At 43.7% G+C, this 23,609-nt stretch overlaps 1 protein-coding gene across 2 annotated transcripts in view; it reads right to left on the bottom strand.

The window, feature by feature from the left end:
* LOC125970871 (reelin) overlaps positions 1–23,609 on the bottom strand; it is a 66,524-nt gene that overhangs the window by 15,479 nt on the left and 27,436 nt on the right. For both annotated transcript variants that reach the window (XM_049723583.1, XM_049723584.2), the window contains exons 4-38: positions 19,254–19,324; positions 13,646–13,678; positions 13,494–13,572; positions 13,326–13,422; positions 13,115–13,166; positions 12,004–12,109; positions 11,680–11,920; positions 11,477–11,622; positions 9,815–9,966; positions 9,628–9,743; positions 8,937–9,145; positions 8,631–8,759; positions 8,444–8,553; positions 8,297–8,363; positions 7,992–8,225; positions 7,064–7,225; positions 6,693–6,929; positions 6,429–6,621; positions 5,695–5,807; positions 5,043–5,180; positions 4,778–4,964; positions 4,473–4,678; positions 4,228–4,399; positions 3,922–4,128; positions 3,599–3,834; positions 3,294–3,451; positions 3,018–3,225; positions 2,864–2,940; positions 2,638–2,796; positions 2,365–2,559; positions 1,635–1,908; positions 1,422–1,562; positions 1,170–1,347; positions 1,015–1,099; positions 762–944 (exon numbers count right to left, since the gene is read on the bottom strand). In XM_049723583.1, coding sequence (XP_049579540.1) covers positions 762–944; positions 1,015–1,099; positions 1,170–1,347; positions 1,422–1,562; positions 1,635–1,908; positions 2,365–2,559; positions 2,638–2,796; positions 2,864–2,940; positions 3,018–3,225; positions 3,294–3,451; positions 3,599–3,834; positions 3,922–4,128; positions 4,228–4,399; positions 4,473–4,678; positions 4,778–4,964; positions 5,043–5,180; positions 5,695–5,807; positions 6,429–6,621; positions 6,693–6,929; positions 7,064–7,225; positions 7,992–8,225; positions 8,297–8,363; positions 8,444–8,553; positions 8,631–8,759; positions 8,937–9,145; positions 9,628–9,743; positions 9,815–9,966; positions 11,477–11,622; positions 11,680–11,920; positions 12,004–12,109; positions 13,115–13,166; positions 13,326–13,422; positions 13,494–13,572; positions 13,646–13,678; positions 19,254–19,324 — 5,351 coding nt within the window. The remainder of the gene's footprint in view (positions 1–761; positions 945–1,014; positions 1,100–1,169; positions 1,348–1,421; positions 1,563–1,634; positions 1,909–2,364; positions 2,560–2,637; positions 2,797–2,863; positions 2,941–3,017; positions 3,226–3,293; positions 3,452–3,598; positions 3,835–3,921; positions 4,129–4,227; positions 4,400–4,472; positions 4,679–4,777; positions 4,965–5,042; positions 5,181–5,694; positions 5,808–6,428; positions 6,622–6,692; positions 6,930–7,063; positions 7,226–7,991; positions 8,226–8,296; positions 8,364–8,443; positions 8,554–8,630; positions 8,760–8,936; positions 9,146–9,627; positions 9,744–9,814; positions 9,967–11,476; positions 11,623–11,679; positions 11,921–12,003; positions 12,110–13,114; positions 13,167–13,325; positions 13,423–13,493; positions 13,573–13,645; positions 13,679–19,253; positions 19,325–23,609) is intronic.

The following is a 23,609-nucleotide window of genomic DNA, read 5'->3' as shown; positions in this document are numbered from 1 at the left end:
AAATTCAATTTAATTGTAATTTTATTTTTTGGGGAGTGATTATGGTGGAGGCGGCTCGGTGGGGCACTGGGTAGCACGTCCGCCTCACAGTTAGGAGGGTGCGGGTTCGATTCCACCTCCGGCCCTTCATGTGTGGAGTTTGCATGTTCTCCCCAGGCCCGCGTGGGTTTTCTCCGGGCACTCCGGTTTCCTCCCACATTCCAAAAACATGCTTGGTAGGCCGATTGAAGACTCCAAATTGTCCCTAGGTGTGAGTGTGTGTGCGATTGGTTGTCTGTCTCTGTGTGCCCTGCGATTGGCTGGCAACCAGTTCAGGGTGTCCCCCGCCTACTGCCCGATGACGGCTGGGATAGGTTCCAGCACGCCCGCGACCCCCGTGGGGACTAAGCGGTTCAGAAAATGGATGGATGGATGGATGATTATGGTGGTAAAATTTGCAGGGAAGATTCATTTTTGCCATTTGCATGTATACTGGTATGTATTTAAAAATTATTATTATTATTATTATTATCAAACATTTAACAAAGAGCAGTTTGTACATTTTTCTCAGTTTTTTAAAACTTTTTTTATTTGTAATTTGTTTTATTTTAATTTAATTTTATTTTTGCGGGGGTGTTGTAGATTATGATGTTAAAGTTTGCAGGAGAGAGGAATTTTTGCCATTTGCATGTACGGGTACATTTTTAAAAATTATAGAGACTGACACCTGAGCTATATCAGATATGTCATATTTGAAAAATGAAACAAATCTGTCTCCTCACCACTATTGTACGGCTGCCAGAGTCTGAAGCGGGTGGCATTGGTCCGAGCGCTGGTGGGCAGCGGCAAGTGAAGAAACAGAGTGTCCGTGGAAGCCGGGAAGTAAAACTCGTCCAAGAGTAGCCAGCTGATTCCTCCATTCACTGAGTACTGCAGCAGCACTGAGTGGGAGCGTTCAGGTACACCTGAAAAAAAAAACCATAAAAATGACAACGACGTTACCAATGAACCAAATCAAACAAATCAATCGTCTACCTTTTGTGATGAACTTGAAGGAGAATTGAATGTAGAGCGTGTTTGTACAATCCAGATCCCTTGACACTATCATTCGCAGACCATCCTGCAAAGAGATTCATGTGACAAAAGCCGTTCAAGTGTAAAAATGCAACATTGACTTTGAGGACAGGTACCCCTTTAAAGATGAGGGCGCTTCCAGATTTAAGGGGCTCTCCGCTCAGAGTTCCCCTCTCAGCTCCATAAACCTCAGGCCAGATCTCCTGCTGCAGGTGCTCATTAAAGTCTTCCCTCAAAAGAGACGGCAAGGGCGCCGATGGCACACAGTGGGCACCCTCGTAACCTTTGTCACAACTGAGACAGGACGAGATCTTCTCAACATGGACCCACAGAACGCAAACAACATCCAACGTTCACGTCTGACTTACACGCAGTGGCCATTGTCACACAGACCGTGACCAGAGCACATCCAAGGGCAACCGGGGGCCAGTAACACGTTATCCAGAGCCCAACCCTCAGCCCCCGGAGTAAAATGGGTTTGGATCCAACGGAATCGAGTTCTTGGAGAACTGAAGTATCAAGAGCAAGAATTCAGTATGAAGAAAATCACCGGGTCGCAATTAAGGGTAGTGCATACTTACTTAGCAGCGCTCGGCAGGTACACAGTGATCCTCCTCCAGTGTTTATACTGTGTCGACGTATAGACGGAACTCTGAGTATAAGCGGCGCAACCGATAGCTGGAGGAACACACTCCGGGGTAATGAGGGACCAGTGACGGCCGCAGTCTGTGGAGTATTCCAGGCGAACACCGTGGGAAAAGGAGGTGGACTTGCTGCAGCCCATACTCAGCTCAAACTGCAGGAAGGAAGAACCCGACACCTCAAAGTCCCAGCTCTCGGCATACCTTGGCTTTTCTGGAAAGATCGGAGATGGAACGGATAAATATTAGCAGAGAAAGGAAAAAGTCAGAAAAATATTTGTAAAAATCAGAACTGCAATGCTTCCTGGATTCTTGCAGAATCTTTGTGTCTTTAGATGTGTAGTCAAATAATTCAAGCTGCGCATCTCCAAAAGAGTAAAAGCATTATTTATAGAAAGAAAACACGCTCACAGCTTGGTGCGCTCATAAAAAAACAACAACAACAAAAAAAACCAGGCAGGATGTTCAATCAAGTATGCCTTCATTTATAATGCGCCATTCATGGCGCCACAGTAAATGGGTGATTCCGTTTCAGCCTGTTATGAGTTATGTTGCTCTGAGGCTATTTCACTGCTGTTCTCTCTCACTGCTGCATAAATAGAAAATGTAATTGGAATGTTCTCTTATTGCATGTGTGAGTCGGTCGGGTGCGTTCATTTGCATGACTCACTATCGATGGCTTCCGAGTTGAAGGTCAGTGCCGTGTCCAGGGACAAACAGTCCACAGCTACCTCCCCGCCTTGAATGCGGTACCAGTTGTGCCTCAGAGGTGTGGTGCCATCAAACTTGTCATGGAAACCAGTTCTGGAACTGTCGTTCATACCAATTAGGACATCGTCCAAAGCCCACTGGGCTGAGTGTTTCCCTGAAATCACGAACACAACACAATAAATTAAAGAGAAAAAAAGAAGAGTTTCAACATTACTGTAGCAAGTGCACTAACCTTGTTGGGGTTGCCACCAGCGAAACACAGTGTAAGGTGTTTTGGCATGTGGTGGCAATTCAATGGTCACCACCTGAGGCTCCAAGAAGGAACTGAAGTCTAACTCTCGCAGGAATTGCCACTGGACGCCATTGTTAGTGGAAAACTGGACAAGGACACCTATATATGCGAAGAAATACATTACAAGAGGATAATCCAAATGACCCGGATGAAAAGGGTTGCAAACCTTCATTGCGTGAGCGGGGCCTGGTGCAAGTGGGTCCCAAACTTTTGCTGCCTATTCTAATGTAAAATTGCGCCAACCTGTACAGTCATGATAGAAGTTTTAAAATCAAGCTCTCGCATGACTTGACTTGGAAACAAGAGCGGAATCCACCTACCGAGTGTTTGTGGTGTCGAGGGGCACCGTGCGAGCCTCCCTTCTTCCGGGGCTGCTGAAGTAAAGCGCCTTGCCCTCACTGATTATGCCGCATCCACCTCCTATTTGGCCCCCACTTAGACTCTGCCAAAGTGGACTTAGCTTGCCCTCAAAGCCCTCAGACAGCTCGGTGGGACTGGCAACGGATGGAACACAGCTATCCTGTTCCACTATGGAGAGAGAAAATGAACTACCAAATGAGGCAAACAACTTTAACCATCTCTATGAGTGGCTTTACCTGTGTATCCCATGTCACAGAAGCAGACTCCAGAAATGCAATCACCATGGCCGCCACAATGATTCGGACATGGCTCGGAGATGTAGACTCCATCCAGTGCGAAAGCTGGAGCATCTCTGTAAATGCTGCTCTCCTGGAACCAGCGGAACCGGGTTTTACTGGAGAAATGTAAGAAAGAGTAGTTTTTTGTTACAAGTTGGCAGGGTGGGAATAATGAAAAAAAATATGACTCTTTAATATCCCCTTGCGCCACACTTTGCCCACCTTTCCTCAAGATCCCACCATATTGCTGTTACCATAGTTACCTAGCTGCAACATTGCGTGGAATAACCACAGTGACCCTGGTCCAGTCTTCATAGTCCCCGGTGTTGTACACGGTGGGTTCTCGTAGCTCCCGGCCACTTCCTTCACAGTTCCCCACTCCCGGGGATCCGGGGTAACAGCCCTCCTTTACCAAGGCCCAAGTACGACCTGCATCATGGGAGTACTGCAGCAGGACTGGGGCAGATGCACTGAACTCTGACTCACAACCTATGTTTAACTAGTAAGTGGAAAAAAAAAGAATAATTTGACATCTTTAACAACATTGTTGGGGCAGTCTCGGTAAGGCGGTCTTGTAGGTTCTCACCTTAAACTGGAGAGTGTAGCCAGAACGCAGGGCAAGGTCCCTGGTGACCGCCACCCTGTCGCCATCGGAGCGCCCGAACACCATGGAAGATGCGGTCGGAGCACAGAAGCTGTTGTTGCTGTCCCTCTCCATGCCTTCATTACCCAGCATCAACCACACACTCATCTGGTTCAGCGGGTAATCGAAAGCTGGCTTCTCATAGAAGTTCTATCGGATGGGGTTTAGTCATCAGTGGAAAGAAGCAATTCATTTTTTTGTTCTTATTCACAAATGGAATATATTCTTTCAATACAGATGTTGTCATACCTGTGGCAAAGTAGGGCTGGCCATAGGTATGATGTGCTTCTCCCTCTCAGATAAAATGATGATGTCATCAATTGCCCATTGGTCATAGCCATCTCCGGAGTGAAGAGGCTGCCACCAGCGAAATCTAGTGCAAGGTGTCTTTGAGGCCAAAGGAAGCTCGTAGTGGACAAAACTAGTGAGGAAAAGATCAAAATGATTGATTTGGAAGAAGCAACCGTGTTAAATGTAAGCACTGTGCAGCTCACCGAGGTTTGGTGAAGTCTGTGAAGTACATCTCGGCGATGAGGCCCCAGCTGATGCCTCCGTCGTTGCTGTACTGCAGCAGTACTCCCTCTTCCCTGCTGTCAGCCTGGTTGCAATCCGCCCAGTCTCCACCCACACGCAGGTAGAACTGAACAAACTCCGCCCATTCAGTGTCCAGGTCCCAACTCACAAGCTGTCGCAGGCCAGCCTGATGTCACAGACACAAATTTCACATGAAATAATTATTCTTTGTATCCACTGAACATTGGGAGTATTTTTGAGCAAATAAGATTAGGCTATTCTCTACCTTGCTGAAGTACAACGATGAACCGGATGAAACCACCCCGCAGCCAACATCAGGGTTGACCACCTCTCCACCTATTACTTCCTGCCAAGTGGCCAGCAGTGCATCCTGGGACTCAAAGTCTGAGAGGACACTTGACGAAAGAGGCGAGGAAGGCAAGCAGTCTGTTCCAGAGAAGTTGTCATCACACCTGCCACAGATAAGTTTAAATGTAGCAAAAATACAAACAAGCCCAATTTATTAAACCTTTGTGGCTTTGAGGGCTGACCTGCAGTGACCGTGGTCACACCAGCCGTGTCCGTGGCACATATTGGGGCATTGTTGGCCGATATAAATATCATCCAGGGCCCACTCGTCCTGCTCTCCGTAGTAGTTTTGAATCCACCGGAAGCGTGTGGCACTGGACCTAAACACGGATGATACGAAGAAAAAAATGCTTTTTTGTTGCCAAATGACCCTAAAATCACCTCTGACCCACTTTTGACCACAGCTGTTTTATGACCAAATTGCAGCCATGACCCCTGTGACCTCGCGCCACACTGCGGGAGATTAGAGGATGCTTATCTATAAGTAAGAATGTTATGAAGGTCAGCGTGATCTGTGCGCAGCTTTATGGGCGTTGATAGATGTGCAACCTATGGCTGATGGGATTGGCAATCATCATATGTCGGGAGAGATGACAGGTTCATAATGCCATTGGGATCGACAATGTCTACCGTGTGAATAATGGAATGCTTTGTGGGGTGGATGTTATGTACAGGGCCAAAGGAGGCTCGCATGCCATGTTGATAACCTTTAAAATAATTTGCCTGTTTTTAGGCTATTCATTTTTTCCAATGGAGTGGGTCGCCTTAAAGTCGTAAAAACTGAATTTGTGAGTGAAAGCAAAAATATCTGACATAAGGTATTTAGTGTGTTACCATGTCTTTTGAGGAAGAGACAAAGTGATGCGCCTCCAGTTTGTGAACTCTGATGGGTGGTACACGCTGGGAGCCGTGAACTCGGAGCAGCTTGGCATGCCAGGCAGACAGGCCTAAATGATGGAGAGCAAGAGTTGAAAAGAAAGGATGTGAGGTCTTTAAAGACAGCACAGTCAAGATCGATTCTTCTGTGCATTCTGTTCATTTGAAGTGTGGCGTCTCCAAACACACCGAACGTCACACGAGAAAAACACATTTGTCTGGAACTGCACTTTAATGTACACGAAAAAAAAACTGCCTCAGCAGATTTTTAGCTTTCTAAGACTTATGAAATATCAACTGTGATCATATAAAAAAAAAAAAATAAATCTGCTCGCTCGGTGAGAAGATAAGCTACTTAAAGATGAACGTCTTGCATTTGCTGAACGCAGAGTGATTAAAAGTCACTGCCATCATTTGAAATGACGCAAAGTGCGGCATTTTAAGCATCTCATTATTCAAACAATATTAACCAGGGCTTTATTAGAGAAACCTACATTCATCATTATGAATACATTATATATTTGGTCCTCCAAGAAACTTCTACAGGCTTTTACTCAGTCCATTTTTGCTTATCTTGTTCAGAGTCTTAGGGAGCTGAAGTCAGGTGAATAGAGGACGACACCATCAATTAAAAAACAAAGTAATTTTTGAAACTAATAATTAACTGCAATATCATGGACACTTTTTCTTACCTCCTTGACCAGGTGCCAAGTGAGTCCATGATTGGTGGAAAACTCCAGACGGACTTGAGTATCAATATGAGGGGACGACTCGCGACCGCAGCCCATCACCAGCGAGAACTGCAGACTGTAGGAGGCGCCGATCTGCATCGACTGAGTCTCCACATACCGAATGCTGGAACCGGGGCTTGGCTCACCAGAGAAACTGGAGGTGCAGGAAACCTTTTTATTGGCTGATTTATTACAAGCTGACAAGAAAAAAAACTCTTGGCCCACCTGAGCGTCCAATCATGCTGGCAGTAAGGCTGGACGTGTCCGAGGTAAAAACCAAGACTCTGTGTAACATCCAAGACGTTGCTGAAGTCCAGACTTATGGTGTTGAACAGCACCGAGGTCATAGTAATTTCATCCAGCGCCCAGACGTCATGACCGCGCCCGGAATGGTACGGCTGCCACCAGCGGAACTGCACACCGAACTTTCGAGCGCCGGCTGGGAGTTCAACTGACACGATCCTATTCAAGGGAAAAATATCATGAGCTGTAATTTGAAATATTTTGAATGAGCTATAGTAACAAGAAAGGAATTTATTCCGTGTATATTTGTGGTTCGAGTCTTAGCATCCCATCGGAATCCTAAACACACAAACCTTGGCTCGTGGAACCCTTGGTAAGCGTAGTGCTGCAACAGAGTCCAGGTTATGCCGTTGTCCGTGGAGAAATGCAACAGCACACCCTCTCCTGCCTGGTCTGGAGCAGGGCAGGAGCTCAGGGTACTCCGGCTGCCCAGTCGGAGGGTGAACTGGAGGTATCTGGACAAATGGGAAAAAAAAAATACATCAGGCAGGTTGATAAATGGCAGGAAAGGAAAAAGGTGTTAGAGAAGGAATGGAGTGTGCGTAGGGAGGAGAAGGTTACATAAACACAAAGTCAGAGCCTGTGTGGCGCATCGGAATGATGGATGAGATGATTAAATAAATGAGGACTAAATTAAAGGGGCGATAGGGAAGAGTGATATAAAGTGAGCAAGTTCATATGAGTGCGTGTGTGTATATTTATGTGAGGCTCGAGTTCCAATTTTCAGCAGACATCATCATCCTGCTATTGGGTTATATTTACGATAATATCTAATCTTCAGTTTGAAGCCAACAGAGTAGACCTCCACCTCTCTGTCCTTGGTTGATCCGGACTTTCATTAGCAGAGTTGATTCTACTTTTAGCCAGATGCTTAATCAGTGAGTCACAAAAGTGGCATTAAAAACGGCAATCGGGTGGCACACAATAGAGCCGCAACGGGTGTCATCAATCTATCAAATATTCTCGCATCCTCTCCTGCCACCTCTCATCGGTGGTCCAGTCTATAATCACAATTTTTTTCCCCCCATCCGCCACTGAGCACATTAAATATGATTGAAAGAGGGCGTGACAGGAGTACCGATGCTGAATAGCCGGAACATCTGTTGGATCAATCACAAAGGAAGACAGCTGAGAAATTAGGTCTCCTATAGCGCTGGTACACAAGAATTGTTCAGCCTTGGAGGAGCTTGCTGCAATCTTGAGAGTCACACCATCAGTTACCTGGCCTGGGAGCTGTCCAGCGGCGCGGTGACAAGGTGCCTCCTGCTGTCCCTGTTGAAGACAAGCGCTTTCCCGCTTGCCAGCACCCCGCAGCTAAAGCTCACCTCCGCTCCACGGAGGGAGGAGAAGCTATGGTAGGAGGAAAGGCGTGGGCTGGAGAAACTCTCTGATAGGAATGCCGGGAAGGTCTGGGAGGCGAGCTCGCAGGCTGGACCGCTGAAGCCTGGGTCACATCTGAAAGCGAGGGAAGGGAAGGAAATAAGTGATGGGATGGCGCATTTGGTAGTGTTTGTGCAAGATCTTACTTGCAGCCTGTGCGGGAACAATGTCCTCTTCCAGAACAGAAGCGCAGGCAGGCTGGACCAATATAAACTGAAGAACACACATGGAAATTGCAAGGTGTGTTCGTAAAATCTAGATGACATGACTGAATATCTAGATTTTATTCTGACCGTTGTCAATGGCCCACATGTTCCCCAATCCGGTGCCAGACTGTTTCCAGCGAAATCGCGTGGTCTCGGTCAGGGCGGCATTGGGCAGAGGGATTGAAATCCTGGTCCATCTGCAGAAATGCCAAACAAGGTTCAAAGCGATGCATTGTCATGATCATGGAGTCTTGGTGTCTCATTCAACTCCTACCCGCTGTAGTTCTCAGAGGAGTAGATGGTACTATGAGCTACATGGGGTCCTGCACAAAGCTCTGGGAGACACTCAGTGTGGAGCAAAGACCAGGAACGACCGCCATTGGTGGAAAACTCCAGGCTGACACTGAAAAAGTAGAAATAATAGTTATGTCATGAATATCTCCAGTTTTCCATTTATATCTCGACCATTTCTATTTTAACCAAGTACTTTGCAAAAATTGCAAATCACAGTACAATTCAGTTGTACTTCAACTTTTACGTCCAGTGCATTTCTTTACTGTATTTTTCAAACAGGCCTCACCTGTTGGCAGGCTGGTAAGAACCGCAGCCAAGGTTAATGGAGAACTGAACGACGTGTGTGTGCGTGCCAGGCAGCACGGGTAGCAGCTGCATAAAGTCGACGGCCCACACGTGGCGGTTGGCGCCGCCGTGTGAGTGCTGCTCCAGGCAGAACTGGGTGACTGGTGTTTGCAACTCAGAGGACAGCGCCACTGAAACCACAGCAGGTGTCTAAGAGGGAAGACAAAGATTGGATGAAGGTTACAAATGTGGTTTGAGAAGAATTTGTCTTGCTAGGAAAAACTATTTGGAAAGTTGAGGATGACTATTTCCGGGCCTAAATGCAGCCAAGACTTAAACATCAATCATAATGTGGGCACTCAGTCGATAAAATTATGGTGAAGTTTGTGCAGATCCAGTTTTTCTGCTGCATGGGTGTCAAACCCGAGGCCTGGGGGCCACATCTGGTCAGCCACCTCACTTTATGGGGCCCATTAAAACGCTCCCTGTTCCTATATGTGTATTTTCAAATGAGCAATTTTTATTTAATTTTAACAGATATTACAAGCACCTTCTCCAACAAATAAATTAAATTGAAATTTAAAAGTAATCGTCCATACTAAAAGCCAGGAAGTGGCAGGGTTGCAAACTTACATAGAAAATAAAATGACCTGCTTATCAGAAGCTAGAATATTTTTAGAATCTAATCTCACCCGGTAAGAAGAATAGGGAAGAGTGTCGAGGATGACACGTTCTCTCCTGCCTTCCGATCTCCCAAACAGAATTACAGTGTGATCATGTGACTCGCCGGGGTCACATTCACCACCACCTGCAAAAGAGGGCGACTTTCACTCATCTGTATGGAGCATGAGAAAAAGATATGATTTTTATTTTCAGTACCCATAGAGAAGTGAAAGCGAAGGTTTCCGTAGGAGGTGGTGTCGATGTAGGGTGTGCACACTCGCCTCCGACCGTCCATCTCAAACACCAGCGCCGTGCCCGACTCAATCTCACCGCACTGGGTCCCGTACACCGCACCTTGTATGTCCCAGCTAAGGGAAACCAAAAGAATCCATGAAGCTTCTTTTGTGCTGAGTGGAGAGAAGACCCTCATTAGCACTGACAGAGTTTAACACACTGTCAACTCTCTCCTGGGTGTCCTTATCCCTTTACGAGAAAAAATCCAGCAGGTCGGTGTGTGTTGTTGTCAATATTGGTGGTTGGTATCATTACCAGAAAAATTGCGTCTACAGAGAAGACAAAGGTGTGACAGTCCCGCTGTGTGGCATGATGGCACGCAGCTTGACAATGGAAAGCCACACTTGTGTCATGCTTGCCTCATTGGTAGGAAAAATGCATAGGTGGATCATTACTGCCCGCGAGTGACACATCTGTCATCTCTATTTTTTGCTCTCGTCTTTTGTCCGATGACGGCTGCTTGTTGTGCTATGCCACGCACAACGACGCGTCTCACTGTGAACAGATGGACTGCTGTCTGTGAAGCAGTCGGCGGCGTGGCGTATACCTGCATGTCATTTTACGTGACAGGTGCATGTGCATAAGGCATCCTTTTTATCCAGACTTTTTTTTCAGTCAGCTAAAACTCATCGTACTTCCCATAGAGATTTGTGGGATTTTAATCAAACACAATTAGGTCATAAGCGGAATGCTTTTTGAATCTCGGTTCTTTTTATCCGAAGGAGCGACAAAGGTTCCTAGCTGGAATAAAACCAGGAGAGCAGGACTGATCCTCCTTCAGTGCTCCTCGGCTTTTTAAGATTAATTCGAAAGCTCCTAGGTGGTTTAACGGGGTAAAAATAAAGTGTCACATGAGATACAGTACTTTAGTGGCTTTCATACAGAACGAACTCAGATAAGATAAAATATTTTATTTGTCCCCCACTGGGAAATTCCATAATGTCCCACATTTGTACTTCCCACTAAGCGGCACAGTTTGATTAAACTCAGTACAGCCAAAAGTTATCAAAGTAACTCTACTCAAAGCCACTTGATTGCTCTTGTACTGTCACCCCCGTGCCACAGCACGCTCATCCTGCACTTCGCTCGGCCACACCCCTTTCGTTACTGTAATGTCTGTCACCTGCTTCCTCTTGTTACCCTGTGTATTTAAGCCCTGCCCGTGTGTTTCTCCCTGTCGGTGTCTACTGTTGTGTCCATTCCTGTTCGTGCCCAGTGTTCCTGTTCTTGTCATCTGGTTTTCCCTCGGTCTGTCTGAAGGCTCACGGTCAGAATTTTAACCTTGTCCAAGGGGACTTCATGTCGGTCAGTCTGTCTGTTTTGCTGGCCGTGAGTCTCCCTCCCGTCTGTGTCGTCGGTTCCCCACCTGCCTCCCTTCCAACTCCTTTTCCCTGCAATAAATCCTGGTTCAAGCTGCATTTGGTCGCCCTGGCTCAACTCATTCCTGACATGTACTGTGTTAACAAATTCTCTCATAAAGTAAATTCAAGTTTAGCGGTACAAATTAATAGAATGTGAAGAACCTAGGTGTGTACTACAGCAACATTTTTTTTTCTGGCTTCACAGTGTCTGGCGGCAACATACTTTGAGGGTGGGCTCTCAAAGTCCTCCTCCCAGTAACTTCTTCCCTCCTCACGGTGCAGGTCGATATCTCTGCTAGAGGCGAAGTTGTGAGCGAGTGCTTCCCCGCCATGGAAATACAGAGAGTTGCCTTCGGACTGACAAGCATGCTATAAAACAGAGTGTTATTAGAAAGTGATGCAGAGCCTCCATTCATGTTAGCATACCTTGACCGTAGCGCCGGGGAAAAAAAGCCAGTTGGCAGTATCCGGAGGATCCAGGTTGTCCTCCATCAGAGGAGCTTTATGAGCAGCGTTGAGCAGCAGTACGTTGTCCACCCCCCAGCAAGACTCGTAGCCTTCTAGGCCTTCAGGTGCTTCCTGAGACCAGCGGAGATTAACATTCTCAGCCCTGGACCTCGCTGGCATTGGAAGGAGGTGGATGAAAGTGCTGCTGTTGGTAGGAGCTCTAGAAGTGCACAGATTAGAGGATTTGATAGAGTTGTGTCGCAAATTCCGATCTTAAATTTTGAAAGAGGGACTGAGAGGGACCTGATCTTCTCCAGCGTGATCCAGTCAGAGTTGTTGGGATTTCCACTGAGGCTGTATGACACGATGATGCTGGGGTCGGAGTAACTGAAACGACAGGAGCCTGAACCTGCCCAACACAAAAGACAAATAATGAATTCTGAATGACTTCTGGGTAAATGTACTATATTTTGGAGGAAGATAATCCTGAATCCTTTGTATGGTTTTTACATTTGGCCAGGTTGGAAATAATGTCAGATGGTGTCATGATGTAAATAGCATTGAAGGATCGGATTGGGGTGTGGTGAAATATTTCATGACAGCTTGTAAATTCATGTCTGAATGTTTTTGAAACACAAATACAGATTATTTATGATTCAGAAGAATTATTCCGAAAACAAGAATAAGTGTCTTTCTTGAGGCCGCCCACTTAAATGACTTTGCGTCTTTCTGTCTGGTAAAATTCTTCCTCATGTGAGACCACTGTGCGTCTGTAATGTGTTTGTGCGGATGCTTTGGGATACAGTGGGTTCAAAGGTCGTTAATGGACCACTCGCTGTTTATTCCCCATGATGTTTTGTAAACCTCTATATGTACTGTACTGCTGCCTCCCCGCTTGGATACAAGCAAGCATGAAGCAGTCACCACTTAACTGCACACCTTAAACGCACATGTATGACAAAACATGAGTAAATATGACTAACACAAAGAGGTAGAACAAAATGGGAATGGTGCGTTTCAGCGGCGTCTTCCCACGAGAACCTTCGGATGCATATAATGGTCATGAAAAATACAACATCTCTAAAAACTCTACCATGGCTGACTGGGTGCCTCGGGTAAAAGATTCATAAGTGAAGCGGACCAGAGATGAGCAGAATTGGATTGTGTACAAGCCCGCCGACTGATAGGTGAGCGTAAAAGATGTCTATCACCTGGCGCTACACAGGAACTTCTAGTTTGCAGTGTCTTTGCTGTTTGAACAATGTTGAAAGGATTTGGACAAAAGCTTGCTCAATACAAAATGTCTTTAGTTTGTGACACGGAAGTGGTGATGGACGAAGTGGATTTTTTTTTTTTTTTTTTTTTTTACAGAGGCCACAACTTAGCGGAATCCCCGATTGTATTTAATACTCACCCAGGGCAAACTGAAGGACGGATGCTGTGCTGGTGTTGAGAGGAACAGTTGTCTATAGAACATAGAGAGAGAATGGACATGATAGCATCACTGTCAAATAAGAAATAACAATTTTGAGAATGTTATTTTCTTTGGAGAGGACTGCACCACCAAAAAAAAAACCATGAATTTAAAAACCAAAACTGTAGTCTTGTTGACTTCTGTCACTTACCAACTCTCGCTCTCCAAGGGGTTCACAAAAGGTCACCGCTCTTCCGTGCATCAGAACCCCACATTGATCACCCAGCTCACAGTTTGTGCACCCGGACCTGACAATGTGACAAAGGCAAGAACACCATCAAGAAGGTTCATCAATTTAAAGATTGGCCCAGCTACATACCAGATGGTCGGGTCCAGCTCGCCTTGCAGGTTTGAGTCAAAGTCGTCACGTAGCACAGCGTGGTTAGCGTGGACCTCCACTACACACACACATTTGCTCAACGTTAAACGCTGTTTGCACAAGAAAAAACGCGTGCTGAAATGCAGACTCACATAGACTTGGTCTCAGTGGCGACTCTGTTGGAGCTGAAACAGAAAGAAACACGAGTCAAACATCAGAAATAAACATTCCTGGGCAAATGGTACATTTTATCCTTTCACCCACTAGGGAGGCTTTAGGTTATTTGTAAAGACTTTGGAACTGGAGGGTTACAGTTTCAATCCTACTCTGGACCACGTCATTGGAGAGATGTTAGTCCACATACTAAAACGATAATAATATTTGTTTTTACTTTCATGACAGATGATTCTATTTGCAGAGGCCTATTCATGAAAATAAGAACAGCTCAGCCATTAGCAATGACATGCTAGCCCACTCTGCATCTGTAATGAGTACGCATGATGCCACAGCTCTACTCGCAGTCCAAGTGAAATATTCTCAATGTCAGTGAGGAAAACAAAATGTCATAACTTAATCAAAACTGAAGCTGGACTGTTCAAGCACTGCGGCAAAGTTTGAACCTGATCCAAATCAAACTGTGACCAATGCTCCACGCATGCAAAAAATCCAGACGGATGACAGCTATGAACTATGGTATCTTCCAGGTTTACCACGGCGGGATACAATAAATGTACTTATGATATATGTATTTAATATGCTGTTACGCCCCCGACTAGGAGTTGCTCAACAATCGTCCTGGAAGTGCTTCACGCTCAGGCAAACATTCTCTGTGTGTACAAGCAGTGACTAAGTGCGGACATTTTTGTGGGCCTCGTCGTCAATCATGCAGTGGCAGAACAAACTTTGGTGGTGTCCTGGCCGCTGATGTTAATTCCTTTCAGTCATGAAGGGCCGGGCGACCATGATTAACGGTTCACTGTCAATTAAACTGCCGTTGTCCCGGGAGGCGTCTGCAGTATGAAGTAAGATCTCTGTAACTTTGAAGCGTGAGGGTGTTGGTGACCTCATTGAACTTTCATTGAGCTTTCTCTTGAAGATAATCTGCCTTGATATTTTCAATCCAGGATGAGCCTACCCATCTGATAAAACACATGAGAGGCAACTCTGGGATCTAAAAAAAAAAAGGTTTGTGGTCATAATCGACTGAGTCAAAAATGAGTGAGACAAACCTGATTTTTGTTTGCAATTCTTAAAGCCAATTATAAAAGAGGTTACAAAACCACCCAGTTGTGCCAAAGTTTGATGCAGTCATTGCTGCACAGCTTCTGGGTGACAGCGTGCTCTCTCCAACGAAGCCCATTAAAAGCAGATCAAAGTGGTCGCGAAGCACTTCTTGTTCTCCGCTTCTAATCCCACAAAGTCGCCTAATTCTAAACAGCTACATAGGATTCCTGATACATGCAAGCCGTGCATTCTTTGTCCGCCTTGTTTACGTCCTTCCTCAAATGTTCTAAGAAGCGAATAAATAGTTTTGTAAACAGTTCACAAAAACATGCAAAGTGACATTCCAACTAATCCATCCACTCAAAGCATGTTTGCTCTCTTGCTTCTAAATTGCCTTGCGACTGAATCCACTTGGCTGCAAAGAAAGGTTTTCTTTTCTTTTTTTGGTGTGAGTGGGTAATCCTTTCTTTCTTCAAAAAATTGACTCATTTACTGTTTTCTCTCTCCATGGTTCACCAAGCTCTCCCTTGCAGAGCCGCTTCACACTCAGACCAGACAGCGTTGCACATTTGACTGGAATTAATCCTTTCTCACTTCCTTAAAGACTTCAATTACTACCTCCTCTATTAGCAGCTCATCTTTGCTAATGCCTGTATCTTCCAAGCCAGGGTTTATAATTGAGCATGCATACGCGACGACACACGCAATCCTTACAGCCTTTTTTATGCTGAATTCATGCATAAGCATGCATAAAAAGGAAAATAAAGGCAAATTTGAAGAATTTAATGTTGCAGCAGTACTAAAAATGGAGTAATGCTGATGAGTATTTTTGGGCAGTTTGAATGACTGAAACAAGCATAAGCTTTGGCAAAATGGAGCAGGGTCATATTAAATCTTCCTCTTTCGGTCTGATCCTCATTTTAATCTCCCTTCTCTCTTGGCTTTTTCCTTGCCACTCCGTAAATGCCATCGAGCCTGTTCGTCCCCCTCTCCAGTTTTCGCTTTTAAACTTCGTCTGACTCACATCCTCGACTATGCGAGCCCTCGTTTGAAGTCTCGCTAACTGGCTGTCGCAATTATGCTCTCCCCGGGACTCAGGATGCTGTTGTTTTAGCTTCAATGAAATTCTGAGATGAGAGCATTCTCAAGGGCCTGTATTGCAACCACTCCACCCCACTCTGTTAAAAGCAGGACCGCTGTGTGGCTTTCAAATTGGCATCATTACACTAATCAGATAGGTGAGTCGAGGTAGGTAAGAAGACGCTAATGTTTAACAGTTCAAGCCTTATTTTCTATAATAGGGGTTTTACAAAGTGAAGTTGGAAATAAAGGTCCATTGGACTGATTGTAATGTTACGTAACAATGTAGTGACCAAACACTGTACAGGTAGCGTGGCCGAGCGGTCTAAGGCGCTGGACTAATAAGGCTCCTGTCTCTTCGGGGGCGTGGGTTCGAATCCCTCTGCTGCCCGGTGTGTTTTGTGAGTTTCAGCCAAAAATGACAATTGTACACCAGCTCTATTTCAGCAAAGTCAAAACAATAATAACTACAAAAGATCCTCAGCCACATTCCCATTTCACTATTCCAAAGAAACGAAGTGCATGGGGTGGAAACCCTTACAGAAAGAAAGGCTTTGTCCAAACTTGAATTTTCCAATTCATAGCAGCCAATAAAGTAAAGAATTATTGCTACTCTGGGACAAAATGAGTTTTTTGTGTCGAGTAGTTCGAGTGGGTGCAGCACCCTCTGTTGCTGGAGTATCATATGCCTATAAAGCTCTCCAGAGTGAGATAAGAATAGAACTGCTGATGGCTGCTGCTTCATTCCATCTACATATTCCAAAACTCTTGACGTGGATGCCCTCCATGTTGGTTGAGAGTAAAAGTGTAATAGTAGGGTGGTGTAATAATTATCGGGGGTCCTTGGTTTACAGTTGTCATATGACAGTTTGAAGTCAAATATAGCACAAGATAGCATGCTTAGTTAACTTACTGTTTTGCATTGCAAGGTTCTAAATTGAGAGCTTTTCAACACAAAATTTAAAGAGAGAGGATTTGAGTTCTCAGGAGGGAGCAAATTTGTAATTTGGGTGTTAAATTGAAAAAGTTTGCATTCGCAAAAAGTAAACAAGAGTCATTTCAGTTTTCCTGAAGGTGAACACGCAAAGCGGGTATAAGTGAGGTGACGAGAGAGACGAGGCCTTCCATCACTTCTCCTTTGCACTGTGATCAAGCGTCCCTCGGGGAGCAATGGCCTCTATGAGTTATAAATCCCTGTGATAATCCATCTGGGTTGCAGTGTACTGGTCCGGGCTCATAAAGAGCAGATTTATTTCCCTACTGGAAATGAGGAACCAACAACGCCGGGCAGAACGCCGGCAACACTGGGCCTGCTGTCAGGAGGTGGAGCTGATGGACGGCATGCTGGCTCAAGGCAGGCAACCACTGTATGTGTGTGTTTGCGTGTGTGTGCGCATGTGTGTGTTTGTGTAATCTACATTTATAATCTTTAAATCATCACCCTGGCTAATTACCTCTAAGGGCAGACTCCTTAAAACTTTTCTTTTCACTTTTCTTTCTCCCTCCTCCAAGGATCATAACCCTGCTTTAGATAGCTTTCATTTCTTCTGCGTCTCTTCAAAGCGTCAGTCTTAAGAGTATGAAGAGGCTTGGGTTGGCCTGGTATCTTTTTTTTATTTATTTAAATAATGATAGCACTTTGAATGTTAATCTTGAGATTTCAAGTAACTTTTGACTCCGAGCAGCCCACACTGTTCGACCACGTACTGTCAAAGTGCTCGAAAATATGATTCTGTCAGGAGTGAGAGGCTCACCTGCTCATCTTTTCTGTTGAGAAAAGCTGTCATCACTGTTAGCTGTCATTTCCAGCTCCACAGTCCTCCTTCATGCCCCGCCTCCTCCGTTTTATTAGTGTCACACTTGGATTTGTTTGCTACAGCTCATCCTGCTTGGTGCGCAGACCTTGAGGTTTAAATCTTTGCAGCTTGTCCACTCTGCTTTTCGTTTGTAGGATGCTGCCGGCCTTGGCACTAAAGTGACCTCCAAGAGTCAGACACAATCCGTTTCCGTGTTGTAGGATGACCTCCAATTTGTTGCAATAAAAAACTCATTTTTCCGATTAGAATTTATGTCAACCAATTGTAATATTAGCATAAAACTCAACAGGTGATGTTTTAAGTAACATTTTATGATTCCCAACTGCCATACAAGTCTAAAACTGGTTCTTTGTTCATCACTACACTTCTTATCTTTGCTTTAAATAGTCTGTGATAGCCACAGTTGATACAAATCAGGATTATTCAGGCTTTGAGTTTGTTTATTTTATTTTTAATATATTTTTAGATTGGACAGGTGTTTTTTGGGGTGGGTATTTTTATTATATATATATATATATATTATGACATGTACTGGTATTTATTTGTCATGGGTCATATATAGCATGTTTTTAAATTGATATTTTTTTATAAAAGACTTTTGTTTGTGGCTGTTTTAAATATACAACACATAATTCCCTTTGTTTTCTGTTTACTCTGACAGTTTACTTCAACAATGAAAAAACATAGATCTCTTTTTTGAAGAATTGCTTCATATACGCAAAACTGCTGTTGAAGCGAGTTAAGTTCACCGACATCATACAGTGCTTTGAACGCCAGTTTTTGCTCGCAAAACAAAGCAAAAAATTAGATCAACAATGGCTCTCGTATGTGGAAAACCTTGACAACAGGGTGATGTACATCAATGCACATTTATGTGGTCTTCCTATTAAAACCTGGCGTCAGATTTATTCTTTTTTTTTTTATCTCATTTAGAGAACATATCTTCATTTACCACCCCAACCCGTTAAGAAAAAGTCCTAAAGAATGAAATGACTGCATCTTTGATATTATTTTTTATGAGGAGGAGTCCGCGAGTAAGCAAGGGGCTTCTTTTCTGTAAACAAGCAATTACACTCACACGGCATGCAAAATTGGAGTGCACTGTCTGTCAATTGCTACTTAAGGCTGTCACAGAAAGCGGGTATAAGCAGCGTTTGCCATCAAGTATAAATCTCTGACGGCAAGCGAGAACAAGGGAGAGGGTTAAAAAGCTGACTTGAGCATAAGCTGAAATTAAGCCTGCAATATAGGGCCTCCGACTTTCTTCAGCTTCCTAACTGTCTTGTTGAACTGCTATGCCACTGGAATGAAGAAGCGGAATCTCTAAACCTTTTTTAAATTTTGACATCAATGGGATTACATGTATTTTTGAATGACAAAAGTGGACCTGTGTTTTTTCACTTGACAGCGACGTATTGTTTCATTTTAAAATGAACCGACCTTGAGTCATAATCGCACCGCATGTGTGTGTGTGTGTGTGTGTGTGTGTGTGTGTGTGTGTGTGCGTGTGTGCGCGTGTGTGTGTGTGTGTGTGTGTGTGTATGTGTGTGTGTGTGTGTGTGTGTGTGTGTGTGTGTGTGTGTGTGTGTGTGTGTGTGTGTGTGTGTGTGTGTGTGTGTGTGTGTGTGTATGTACTCACCTCCTTGTTCACACAATTGCTGAGCCAGAGCATCTTTGAAAAGGATCTGTCCTCGGTGTGTGGCCGTCGCTCTAAAAGATTGGGAAAGAAAAAATGAGAGGAGTTCATTGACTTCAAACAAGTCAATTTGCCATTTTGTTAAAAAAAATAAAATAAAAGAATAAAACAAAAAAGGTATGACGTTACAACATGGTCTCGTACAAATGTGCTGTTATGCATTTTTAACTATTACATAATTCCAATAGCTTTGTTATGCTTAAATACAATTATGCGCAGAAGATACAATTTGATTTCCAGCACCTCGCTACTAAATGGTTGCATGACAGAGAAAACTGATTGTAGTGTGCCGAATGGATGGAATAAAATACTCTACACCCAAACCCCCCCCCGCCATTAAACATTAAATGCATTATTTATATCAAGATGTAAAGATCTTTTTTACATACATGCGTCTTCACTAGATGCTATAATGCACAGAAGCCACTTAACATCATTTAAAGAAATTTTTCCTGTTTTTCTCCTTTATTGCAACCGTCAGTGGCATTTGTTTCATAAATTTGACTAAACTGTGTTTTCTTTTACATACGTACATTGGTTACTAAGTTGCCAAACAAGACTCATTGATAACCAGCTAAATTTAGTTAATGCTCGTTTTTCATTCAATTGAATTTTGCAACACGTACAACTACCCCTGCGCGAAGGCGGACCTTTTATGGCTACCTTTGTCTTCTCTCATGAATAATGAATACGGCCCTCATTATTTAGTAATAGCGCTTGTGCCACTGCAGAGCTGCAGGGAGGAAGGGGAGGGGAGCATACTTAATTATATTCATATTTCAGAATTGGTTGAGAACTAATTTGAGTTTGGTATCTATGAATAAAAGATGTTGCATTTCCAACAGTCGGTTGCCATGTAGGAACAAGCCTGTTAAATATTTACTAAACACACGTTGGCTAAATGCGAAAGCTCCTAAGTTTGGTGTGGGACGACTTTGAACTAAAAATAAGTTTGACTGCTCAGTGAAGAGAAGAGAATCATTCATTTTCCTTTCAATTAGCACGCAATATGAATTTTGCACATCAAATGAGACAGTTTGTCACATGGTCACCGTCAGAAATTAATTACTTACTTCTGCACATATTAAACTGTTTGTGTGTGTATTTATCTGCAAACACAAATTCCCAGAGTAATCACGTAAATACCGTAATTTCCTGACTATAAGCCGCGACTTTTTCCAAAATTTTGAACCCTGCGGCTTATAGTCAGGTGCGGCTTATATAAGATTTTTTTCGTGATTTTTGTGATGACTTGATCACTTTTATGCACTCGTAAAAACGCTGTGGACCACTGTTGTGCGGTATCTTGAAAAAAACAACAACAACAAAAATACTATTCTGAAACACTACTATGGCTGCTGCTTATTCTGGCTGTGTTGCTTGTGACTATTATGAGCTTTAGTAGGAATGCACGCTAGGTGACCTGCGTCAAAGGGCTCCAAACCCTTTCTCTTAGAGATTACACAAAGCAGTGGCGCTGTTTGGACCATCTGCATTGTATTAAAACCCAATCAATTAGCATTTAAATTCAATTCTTCTGACATTTTGCTCACCAAAAACAAGTTGTAATGTATGTGAACTTTTAATGCATTTTATTCAGAAGGTTACTTTGAACCCTGAGGCTTAAATGGCGGCGAGGCGTATTTATGGATTTTTACGGCTTTCTGTGTACTGTCTTTCTTTGTAAAAAACTCATGTGCACGTGCGGCTTATAGTCCGGTGCGGCTTATGTAAGAAAAAAACTAAAATATCCCTGAATTTTAGCTGGTGCGGCTTATAGTCCGGTGCGGTTTATAGTCCGGAAATTACGGTACTCATTTTTAGAAGCTAATGCTAATTTGTGTATTCAATGCAGTGTGCTTCCTTACACAAGACCAACACTGGCTAGTTGAACCATACCCAACCATATGTGTTGGATTTATATTCATTAAAGTGGAACAAGGAATTAATGTCATTGTTTTATTAAAGCGATACTAAAAGGGAGCACATTTTGTCAACAAATGTTTCAGTGTGACACTGGCGTCTGCCCTGCTATCACACTCCAGCGGGCCCTTGTGGTGTGTGTGTGTGTATGTGTCCCTAATTACACGCACACACGCACACATTTACTGAACATTTAAATGTTAATTGGACTTTTGCAGGGGAGAAAAAAAACAATTAGGGGCCTAAATGCTTCCTTTTCATCCTTAGACAGGGGGCATCATTCATCTTGTGAAAATAAGTGTCATCCTCTCCTCTCTCATTACACTAAAAGAGATTCATAGAGATGAAAAGGGAGGCGGGGGTGAAGAGGAAACATGGAATATTTGAGGGGGGAAATGCTAACAAAGGAGCATGAAGTTTGTTGAGAGAGAACAGATCGGGTTTCCATCGACCGCTGTCAAATATGCAGGTGGGAGTTAACAGACACACACATGCACACATACACAGGCTCCACGGCAAATATGAATTTTAACATGTATGCAGATGGACAGCCTGTCACTCAAGGAGCTCCCAAAAGGGCCTGGAATGGGTAATTACGAAGCATGTCTTCCATGTTAGATTACATGTTGCTGTCGGCCATAAGCATCCCCCAGGAACCACTTTGTCCGCTGCACACACACACACATTTGACAGACACACACACGCACTGTGCCTACTCCAGCTGCATTATTCTGAAACCGCACATACAGGTAAACATTTTCATGCAAATCGCTTGAAATTAACATTTTGGGCAACACAAATTCTGCTTCACGTTTTCACAACAGTTACTAGCTATGGCAGTTAAAAAAATGAATTGAGTGCATTTGGACTAACTGATGCATAATAGCAATGGTTGATTTATCTCTGGCGCTGGAGACCAGCTGTGATTGTGGCACCAAAACGAAACAAGGGAGTGGAATCATATGGAGCACAAAAGATATTTTATTATTATATTGAAACGTTGGATTGTATTGGACTGGAGGTGTGTTTTAATCCGTCCATCAGAAATAGGTCAAAGCCCAAAATGGACAGCAGTTCGTAGTCAGAATTACATGAGTGAGTATTTGCTTATCTAAAAAGCCATTTTAACTTATAACACACCAGTCACTTAAAATTTCCAGCTTGTTTTCTGTCATTTCATCACAATCAGCATAGTTGGACATCCTTGAGAAGATGCAGCAGGCGGCAGCAGTGGCGCCCGATTCAGCCCCTCTTCCCGATGCCACTAAATTAATTGAGAAAAGGCTCCTGGAGCTCATGTAAATGTAATGGAGCTCAACAGAGGAGGAGGTTTGGAAGCTATTTGGCACATTACTTGCTTGTTAACACGGCTCTTAGAAACTTACAGCTCTAAGGAGGATCCAAAAAGCATTCCCGACTGAGCAATAATTGGGGGAAAAGTGGAAGAAAAAAGGTTCATCTTTCGCATCCTTGAAGGTCAGGTTAGGACAAGTGGGGTAAAGAAAAAACAATCAACAAGAGCAGTTGTTTCAAATGCTATAGATGTTGTCACTCGAAAACATTTAACGGGAACGAATCGTTTCACACAAAATTCAAGTGGAGCCGACTTCTCTTCCCTGCGGAACGTGTCACTTTGTTGCTTTCAAAATGAAGCCGGGTTCCCCATGCTCTATTTCATCTGGAATTCATAGTTCTCAGCAGGTGGGCACACGACCCCCAAGGCGAGATTTTGTTATGTCGCTGGATGAGATGAGGACGCTTTGCAACAGTATTGATAGCAACACTTGGATGTTATATGCAGGGATCTATGGAAGTGCACAATTACTCAGGTCATGGGTCAGCCTCTTGGGAAAACAGAAATCCCCCGAGGTCTAATAAAATTGAGTTTCCTTCATATTATATTTCGCATATGACACGAGGACTGTATATCGAGAAAGACATCGACATACCTCACAAGACCGCAGTTCAGTGAGCACTAAGGAATTTGCTTTGTGCATATGCTGATTAATTTGCATCCTTTTTCTGGGACATTTAATTCAAAAGATGAGCCACAGTCAAAGAAGGACAATACAGTGGTTCAAATCTCGACTCAGACCTTCCAAGGAATAACTCAAAATGTTGCCTTTTTTTTTTTAATACGTTTATTCCTAAAGCATTTTAAAGACTGTTGTCATCATGTGAAGGCAAAGCACTCTATTAGCTGTTTAACTATTGAGACACATTTAAATATAATATGCATTGATGCTATAGGAATCATGTTTGAGTTAATCTTTTATTCCTTGTCATTAAAGCCAACAAAGGAAAGGAAGATCTAAAATGAAAATAAATCTAAAAACAAAAAAATAAGAGAATTTTAAAAATAGACTATGTAAATAT

Source organism: Syngnathus scovelli, chromosome 6 (assembly GCF_024217435.2).
Source record: "Syngnathus scovelli strain Florida chromosome 6, RoL_Ssco_1.2, whole genome shotgun sequence".
Taxonomy (NCBI): domain Eukaryota; kingdom Metazoa; phylum Chordata; class Actinopteri; order Syngnathiformes; family Syngnathidae; genus Syngnathus; species Syngnathus scovelli.
This window is presented reverse-complemented; position numbering and strand designations above follow the sequence as displayed.